This window comes from Nothoprocta perdicaria, unplaced genomic scaffold (assembly GCF_003342845.1).
Source record: "Nothoprocta perdicaria isolate Ctin4 unplaced genomic scaffold, notPer1 scaffold_50, whole genome shotgun sequence".
In the NCBI taxonomy this organism is placed as follows: Eukaryota; Metazoa; Chordata; class Aves; order Tinamiformes; family Tinamidae; genus Nothoprocta; species Nothoprocta perdicaria.
In genome coordinates, this window is record NW_020455755.1 from 3,375,360 (window position 1) to 3,384,552 (window position 9,193).

At 64.5% G+C, this 9,193-nt stretch overlaps 1 protein-coding gene and 1 long non-coding RNA gene across 2 annotated transcripts in view; both read left to right on the forward strand.

Moving 5' to 3' along the window:
• Positions 1–2,663: 2,663 nt before the first annotated feature.
• On the forward strand, positions 2,664–3,913 carry LOC112954714. Its single transcript, XR_003250767.1, has 2 exons — positions 2,664–3,073; positions 3,580–3,913. It is a non-coding gene; the product is annotated as an uncharacterized LOC112954714 (long non-coding RNA).
• A 4,065-nt stretch (positions 3,914–7,978) lies between these two features.
• Positions 7,979–9,193, forward strand: part of ERAL1 (Era like 12S mitochondrial rRNA chaperone 1) — a 7,518-nt gene continuing 6,303 nt past the window's right edge. Inside the window, exon 1 of the mRNA XM_026047922.1 lies at positions 7,979–8,022. Coding sequence (XP_025903707.1) covers positions 7,979–8,022 — 44 coding nt within the window. The remainder of the gene's footprint in view (positions 8,023–9,193) is intronic.

The following is a 9,193-nucleotide window of genomic DNA, read 5'->3' on the forward strand; positions in this document are numbered from 1 at the left end:
GTGTGGGAGCCCCTGGGGGCTGGTGTGTGTGTTTGGGGGGGTGACCCCTCCATTTTGTGGGGCTGGAGGGTCCCATGGGGTGGGGGCACCTTGCAAAGGGGGCCCTGGGAAGGCAGGGGGGCTCTGTGCCCAAGGTGCGCTGTGGGTGGACACGGGGGGGGACAGCGAGTGTCCTTGGGGGCCTGGGGAAAAGGAGACCCCCCCCCAACATGGGCTCCGTCAGGGTCGCAGGGCCGGTCCCCAGCACGGCCCCTCCGGGGGCGGCAGTGTCGCCGCGCGCCCGTCCGGGCTCCCGCCTGCCCTGCCGAGACCCCCGTCACCCCCCGGGGTGCGGCCCGGACCCCCCTTGGCGCCTCCACATCCCTCCCTTCGCCCTAGGTCGGAGCTCGCGAGCAGCGAAGCCCCACGCCTGGATCAAGGCGCAGCAGCCCCGATGCTGTGCCAAGGAGGCTCAAAGCGGAGCTTTAGGGAAGCCCAGGCTGGACACGGATTCATCCTGGTCCCCTCTACATGATGCTGCGGGACAGGACGGGACGGGATGCTGTTAGGTGACAGGTTGGGACCACGCGCAGCGGGACGGGCAGGTCGGGCACAGGCGCCCTCCGCCACATCCCAGCCCTCCTGCCAAGGCTGGTTTTGCAGCCGGGCTGCGATGCTCAAACCAAAATGTGCGTGGACGCCAAGGAGGGGTTTTCCTGGGAGCGTGGAGGAGGTCGTCCCCCTTGGAGGAGGTCGTCCCCCTTGGAGGAGGTCATCCTCTTTGGAGGAGGTCATCCTCTTTGGAGGAGGTGGTCCGCCCTAGAGGAGGTCGTCCCCTTTGGATGTTGTCCCCCTTGGAGGAGGTCGTCCCCTTTGGATGTTGTCCTCCTTGGAGGAGATCGTCCCCTTTGGATGTTGTCCTCTTTGGAGGTCATCCTCTTTGGAGGTCATCCTCTTTGGAAGTTTAGACCGCCTGGACTTGAAGTCTCCACCAGGCAGCAGCACTTGCTTCTAGCTGGGCTTGTATCGCTTCTCCCTTGGAGGACAGACCTGCTGCGGGGATCCCTGAGGTGCCAGGCTCCAGTTCTGGAAGCAAATCCACCTGTTGTGGCGGCTGCTCCTGAGCAGCTGCCACCCGCACGCGGCCGCCGGCTGCGGCAGCGGTGTTTGTGCAGCTTTTCTGCCCCTCTGCGAGCAGCTCCCGCGCGTCGCTGGTGCCAGGAGGCTGCGGAGGCCACGCACAGCCCGGCCAGCAGGTCCGGCGCTACGCTTGCACGCGAGAAAACCTCCTCGTGACCAGCGGATCCTCATGGAAATGCCGCGGGCAGCAGGAGGAACTGGGAAGCCCGGCTCGCCGTGTCTGGGCTGGCCGTTTGTTTTCTAAAAGTTTGGCTTAACCCCTGCTCCGTTTTGAAGCTGATGAATCACGGCTTGCAGGATGAGCCGGCAGGAATGTGTGGCATCTGTCTGTAGTTCCAACATGACATTTTTTCCCTACTGGGAAGCAGCAAACCCGGGACACTCCCTGACGTGCAGCTGGGCTCTGGGAAGGCAGCACCAATCACACCAGGTTTTGCATGGTTTTATGGTCCTTTTTTTTTTTTCTTTTTTTCTTACAAGTTTTCAAAACCTGACCTAAAAGAAATTTCAAACTAATCTCCATGGTTTTATCATATGACTTCCTTCTTTTGTGATTTCAGCCTCCTCTGCGTGTTTTCTTTTTTCTTTTTTTCCTTTTTTTCAATAGATGCATTAAACTCAAATGTGTCTTTTTAAACTCATTCTGACACACTGATCCGTGCAAAGTAAAATGAGTCATCTTAGGTTTAGACTGCATCCAAAAATCCAAAAAGTGCTAACCAGCAAAACCTCCTTCTGCCTACTGTAGTGTCTGGACCAGGATTTTACAGATTCAGCTCAAGAATCCTGCATCTGTTTATTTTTTTGTCAACCTGATCTCATTTCTGCCTGTGGACAGGGTCTAATTTATATTCATATTACCGCCTAAGAACCAGACACGGGTTTTAGTCTAGACCCCAGCTTTATTAGCTGAGTTTCTTTATGTATTCCCGTGCCTCTTTCCTGTTATGTCTCTTTCAGTAACTGCTTTCAATTATCAATTTGTTCCTTGTCTTTCTGCGCTCGGTTGTTTGCATTATATGACATTTCCCAGCACAGGGCCGTTTCTGGAACAAACCCAATCTCTTTATTTTCAGCATCAGCGATGGGCATTCCCGGAGGAGGAGATTCCAGCACCGGGAGCGCAGAGGTGAAGGTGGAAGCTCTTTCTGCACCAGAAAACGGAGCGGTGCCTGCTCCAAGTTCAGCCTGCAACAATCCCTGCGATATTACAGCAGCCTGTTTATGGTGACCTGCTTTTCCGAGTGCCCAGCCGCTGTTTTCAGGCAGGATCCAAGGTCGCTGCCTCACGTTACCTTGGTGGAACAACCACCACGCGGTCTGCTCACCAGCTCAGGTTGTCCTGCACGGCTGGGGTTGGCGCTTTGGGTGCTCTGTCCCTGTCACTGCTGGGGCTCCGCGGTGCCGTCCCCTGGGGCGGCCGCCTCCTGCATCTGCTGCAGCCCTCCAGTCGCCTGCAAACTCGTAAACGGTTAATTGAATTGCATGAGAAACGCACAACGCGTTTGCTCCCGGCGCTGGGAACTCCTGCTCTAAACAGGGGTCCCCTTCACTTGGGAGGGTGCCAGGCTGGGTGGCAGCTTCCCGGCCCTGAATCCTCCGTTTGTAGCAGGGCTGGCTGGATTGCACTGCGCCGGAAGAGGCGCCGGGAATGTTTATGGAAGCGATAGCCAAGTAGCTGTGGGACCCAGACCTTTAGAACAGTGGGCGTATTATAACTTTAAAAGGCCATTTCTCTGCCAAAGCTCATTGTGCAAGCGGGCTTAGTTTTTAGCCTTGCGAAGATTTCACTTTGTCGGTTCCTTTTTCACTAGATCTCTAAGACCTGGAGGAAAAAAAAGACCACAAAACTGCAACGGAAAAGCTCGTTTGACTTGGGTTACCACGACAGAGCTGTGCTCGGGCGTCCTGATTACCGCTGCCAGCCTGACCTGTGCCAGAGGTGCATGCATATGTATGTATATTAGAGCTTGCCCTGTTTGTTGGTTGGTTTTTAACGTTTTGAGCGCTTCACGAAGCTGCAGGCTCTGTCACCAGCTGCACTGCATCGAATATAAAGCAGTGCTGGGCAGCAGCACCCTGGGGGCGCTGCCGAGGAGGGTATTTCCTTGCACTGCCTGCGGGAGAATTAAAATGCATGAAGAGGCACCTTCTTTCCTAGTAGCAGAGGTGGTTTAGGGCACCTAGACCCAGAGCAATAACCAGAGGGGCGGCTGGGAAGTTAAAGGCTGCCCGTGTCCTGTGAAACATAATGCCCTTCCGTTTGAAGCTGCCTTTTTCCTGCCAGCCAGGGAACAGCTCCCTTCCCGTCCTTGGAAAACAAGGGCCTGGCCACAAGGCTGAGCTAATGGCGCTCCTGTCCACCAAGAAATGCTCTATGACTTTAGGGTTAATAGCCTAAAAATCCTCTATCCGAGGCTTCTGTAACTCCTTGCTTATCTAACTGCAATAACCTTCCAGCTCCAGGAGGAGATGAGCAAGAAGCCACCTTGGAGATGCCGGGAGAACCTTCATGTTTGCCGCGGAGCACAGGAGAGCTGGAGAAGCCTGTAACCCCCTTCCCCATTTCTTCCTGCTGAAACAGGAGGATGAATAACTGAAGATGGGGCTGAGCTCCCTGTGTGTGAACGACACTGCCTGGAAGGCAGCGAGGCGGGCAGGAGCTTGAGCTGAAGACGGCCGAATGTGTGAGTATGGTGGGGAGATGTGTTTGCTGCACAGAAATCCAGAAAATGGGTTTCTGGTGGGAGTGTCGTGGCCTGAGATGCTGAAGCCTGTGCTTAGAACAAATCTATTTGCTAAGAAGTGTGTAAACTGCTTATAAAAAGAAATAAAAATTGATTTGAAAGACGGTGGCATTCTGCGTGTTGTCATTTGTCATCCTGAATTCTATAATGGAGTTTTTGGCGCTGTCCCTGTTGGGAGGGAGTCCCGGCGCTCCGGCGAGCGGCTCCGGAGCGTGCGGCACGCGGGAAGCAGTGGGAAGGAGCAGCGGGAGCCCCGTGCCGCGCCGGGGATGTGGGATCTCCTGCAGCTCCGGCGGGGTGCGAGGTGCCCGCGCGGCGGCCGAGCGCTCCCTGCTCCCGCTCTGCGCGGAGCCGCGTCCCGCTCCGTGTTCCCGCTGCGCTCTGCTCTGCGGGGCGCCCGGGCGAGGCGGCCGGTTTGGAGAGGGGCAATTGCAGCTGCGCCGCAAAAACGGAGGCTGTTTGGTTGGAAGGGCTGGGGAGAAACACCCAAAAACCAAACGTCCTGCCCGGGCTGTGGCGCTTCCCAGCGCCCATCCTGGTGCAGGCAGCGCTGCCTTCACTGCTCCCCACTGTCCCCCTTGCTTGGGGGGCACAAAGGGCTGCTTTGGGGGGACACAGGAGTGCCACGTGTGGGGAGCTGCCAGGCACAGGGCCCACTGCAGCAGGCGGTGCTGCCAGCCCCGCTGCCCCCATGTGCGGGGTCCGTGGGACCCAGGTGGCACCCGGAGCCCTGGGGTGCTGCCGCTGCTGCGGGGCTGGCGTCGCTGCCTGGCCCTGCTGGGGACCGCCTGGGGCCGGGCACAGAGCGGAGCTGGACCCTGCTCCGGGGCCACAGGGCTCTGCAGGGCGGCACGGGGCAGCCTTGGCAAGGGCGCAGAGCCACCGCGGCCCCCGAGAGCCCGGCCAGGGCCTGGGCTGCTGCCCCCCGCCGTGCCCAGGCCTTGGGGTGCCCGTCCAGGGCTGCTGCGTGTCCCCTGCCCTGGGGGAGCCGTCCTTGTCCCCACAGTGTCCCCCATGTCCCCTGCCCTGGGGAGCTGCCCCTGCCCCACAGTGGCCCCCGTGTCCCCTGCCCTGGGGAGCCGCCCCTGCCCCCCAGTGCCCCCCGTGTCCCCTGCCCTGGGGAGCTGCCCCTGCCCCACAGTGTCCCCCGTGTCCCCTGCCCTGGGGAGCCGCCCCTGCCCCCCAGTGCCCCCCGTGTCCCCTGCCCTGGGGAGCTGCCCCTGCCCCACAGTGTCCCCCGTGTCCCCTGCCCTGGGGAGCCGCCCCTGTCCCCCAGTGCCCCCCGTGTCCCCTGCCCTGGGGAGCTGCCCCTGCCCCACAGTGTCCCCCGTGTCCCCTGCCCTGGGGAGCTGCCCCTGCCCCACAGTGKCCCCCGTGTCCCCTGCCCTGGGGAGCTGCCCCTGCCCCACAGTGKCCCCCGTGTCCCCTGCCCTGGGGAGCTGCCCCTGCCCCACAGTGCCCCCCGTGTCCCCTGCCCTGGGGAGCCGCCCCTGTCCCCCAGTGCCCCCCGTGTCCCCTGCCCTGGGGAGCTGCCCCTGCCCCACAGTGTCCCCACTGTCCCCTGCCCTGGGGAGCCGCCCCTGTCCCCGGGCGCTGCGGGGGGGCCGGGGACCCTCCTTATCTCTGCAGGGCGGTGTGGGCAGGCGTGCCGGGCGAGGCGCCCCATCTGCGCCAGCGCCGGCCCCGATAGCGGCCTCGCAGCGCCGCGGCCGGCCCCATGGCAGGTCCATCGGCCCCAGGGCAATGCCACCGGCATCGGGGCTCCTGTGTGGGCACAGCATGGGGGTGCGCAGCCCCCCTGCTGCTCTGGATACCCCCCCAGAGCCCCTTGTGCCTCTGGGGCAGGACCGGGCTCGGTGCCGTGGCCGGCACCGTATCTGCGGCTGGACACGCTGCCCCGCAGCCGCGGGGCCCTGGGGGTCCCCGTGTCCCCCCCAGTGGCGCTGCCCTCCCGGCCCTGGGCGGCCCCGGGTGCCCCGTCCTGCCCAGTTGTAGCAGGGATGGCCCCACAGGGATACCTGCCACCCCATGGGGTGTCTCCGGTTGCCCTATGGGGCTTGCTCAGGGTCCCCCAGGGTGGCACCGTGACCCCATGGGGTCCCCTCTTGGTGGCACCAGTGGCCTGGTGGGGCTCGTCCCAGTCTGGCACCAATGGCTCTAGGGTGGTACCAGTGGTCCCAGGATGGCTCTGATGGCCCCACAGGGCACCCCTCCAGGGTGGCACCAATGGCTCTGAGGTGGCACCAGTGTCCCCCTGGCATCCCCCATGATGGTGCCATTGGCCCAGAGGCGGCAGGGTCTGCGGCCACTCCGCCTGTGTCCCTGTTCTGACTGTTGGGACGACAGTGCCACCGCTTAGCGAGGGCCACAGACCCTGCGGGGACATGGCAAGGGACCCCAGACTGGAGGGGACAGCGCCTTGCAAGCCCCTAGTGCCAGTGTCCCCACGGTCGGACACCGGCTGGCACTGGGGTCTGACCCTGCCCGGCCAGGCGGGGGGCAGCGAGGGCGACACTGTCCCTGTCCCCCCAAGGTGACAGCAGCTCGGGGCGCCCCGTGCCCGGCCAGGAGCTGATAGCAGGCACTGCTGCTTATCAGGGCCGGGCGGCGGGGTCTTATCGCAGCCCCCCAGGCGATTTCCAGGAAGGCGAGCGCGTCCCTGCCCGGCCAGCACAAACAACCCGGCCCCAGGGCACGGCGCTTGCTGTGGGGCACAGCCCCATGGGGACGCAGGGCGCTGAGGACACGCATGGCCAGGGGACACGTATGGCCAGAGTCATGCGCTGCCTGGTGACATGGCCCTCTGTGGACACACATGGCCAGGAGATGTGTCCTTTGGGAACATGTCCCTGTGGGGGTCAGGTCCCTCTGGGGGACATGGGGAGGCCAAGGGACACGTGCTCCCAGGGGACTCATCGTGCTTGGCCAGGGGACACGGCCCTCCTGGGGACACTGTTGGGGACACTGCTGGGGACACTGTTGGGGACCTATCCCTCGGGGCAGTACATATGGCCAGGGGACGTGGCATTTGGGGACACGCGCTCGGGGGGCACTGCCCGGGCATGAGCTCTCTGCACGCGCCTGTGCTTCGCCTTGGATCACCCGTGCAGGGGGACACAGCCCCCGCTGCCACCTTGCACCAGTGTCCCCAGCACCCTGTCCCCATGAGCTGCCACCACCCCGTGCCCAGGACCTGGCTCGTGCCCTGCAAACGTGACACAGGGAGGGGACCCCAGGGTCCCCCCCATGGCACCGTCCCTGTGGCCGGGCAGCTCTGCCAGGCCCATGGGGGGCCCGAATTCGTCCCTGTGCCCAGCAGGGCGGTGGGACCCATGGGCAGCCCCTGGGCGCGGGGGCAAGCGTTGACCCTCGGGGCTCGGCCGCCCCGGGCACCAAGGGGTTACGGGGCCGCCCAGCTGTGCGGGCAGATGTGCGATATGCAGATGAGGCGGCGCAGGTTTTATAAGGCTGCCGCGGGGGGTCCCTGAGGCGGCCGGCGGGCTCGGCCCAGCGCCGCCCGCACAGGTGGGTGCCCCCGCTGCCCTCCCTGGGGTGCTGGGACCCTCCTTGTCCTCCCAGGGGTGCTGGGACCCCCGCTGCCCTCCCAGGGGTGCTGGGACCCCCGCTGCCCACCCTGGGGTGCTGGGACCCCCACGGCCCTCCCTGGGATGCTGGGATCTGTGCTGTCCTTCCTGGAGTGCTGGGACTCCCACTGCCCACCCTTGGGTGCTGGGATCCCCATTGCCCTCCCTGAGATGCTGGGATCCCCATTGCCCTCCCTGGGGTAATGGGATCACCGCTGCCCTCCCTTGGGTGCTGGGATCCCCATTATCCTCCCTAGGGTGCTGGGACCCCCATGGCCCTCCCTGGGGTGCTAGGATCTCTGCTGCCCACCCTGTGGTCCTGGGACCCCCAGGGCCCCCCTGGGGTGCTGGGACACCCTATACACACCCTGGGGTGCCAGGGTGCCCTCTGGCCACCTCTGCTGGGACATCCTCCGCTCACCCCAGTTTTTTGGGACCCCCGCTGCCCTCCCTGGGGTGTTGGGACCCCCACTGCCCTCCATGGGGTGCTGGGACCCCCATTATCCTCCCTAGGGTGCTGGGACCCCCATGACCCACCCTGGGGTACTAGGATCTCTGCTGCACTCCCTGGGGTACTGGGATCCCCATTGCCCTCCCTGGGCTCCTGGGACCCCCATGCCCTCCCTGGGGTGCTGGGACACCCTATACACACCCTGGGGTGCCAGGGTGCCCTCTGGCCACCTCTGCTGGGACATCCTCTGCTCGCCCCAGTTTTTTGGGAGCCCCACTGCTCGCCCTGGGGTGCTGGCTCCTGCTCTGGGCCGCCCTGACGAGCTGCGCTGTCCAAGCGGGCGCCGCTCGCCGTGCCGCCGCATCCCGCCGCATCCCGCCGAGCCGCGGGCCCCGGGCGGGATATCATCGTATACTGTAAGTTCACTATGAGACACTACAGTATAGATGATGTACTCCCCCGGGCTCGCCCCCGCCGCCACGCCGACCTGCCGCCGCCGCACGCGGGCCGGGACCGGGGCACCCAGGACACCCAGGACACGGGGCACCCGGGATCCGGAGCGGGAGGAGCTGGGACGTGGGACACCAAGGAGCCGGGATTTGAAGCTGCCAGGGGCTGGGATTCGGGAGGGCTGGAGCGTGGGGCAGAGTGATGGCGCTGGGGGGCAGGACGGGCTCCGCGGGGCGCCGAGCGGCGGGCGCCGAGCGGCTCCGGGCGCAGCCCGACCTCGGCCGGCGGGGAAACCGTTACCATTACTGAGTTTAGTAATGGTGACGGTTCTGCCGCTGGCCGGCGCACGGCGAGGGAGCCGGCGGCGGCGCGAGGAGGCCGCAGCGGTGGCGGCGCGGGCAATAAAGGCGCTCCCGGCATGGCGGCTCCGTCTCCTTCCTTGGCTCGCGCCGGAGGGCGGCACAGGGAAGGCCGCGGCTCCTTGGCACGGGGCACCCCAGGGTGCAGGGGCCATGGGGAGCACTGGGTGCACTGTGGGGGGCACTGGGGGGGCACCAGGGTCCCTGTGGGGGACACTGGCTCGCACTGGGGTGCGTTGTGGGGGGCACTGGTGTGAATGGCACATGCGCTGGAGTCACCAGCGTGGCTTGTGGAGGGCACTGGGAGCACTGGGGGGTCTTGTGGGGGGCACTGGGAACACAGGGGGTCTTGGGGCGGCCCTGGGAGCACTGGAGTGTCTTGTGGGGGGCACTGGGGTGTCATGTGGGGGCACTGAGAGCACTGGAGTGTCTTGTGGGGGGCACTGGGAGCACTGGGGTGTCTTGTGGGGACACTGGGGCTCT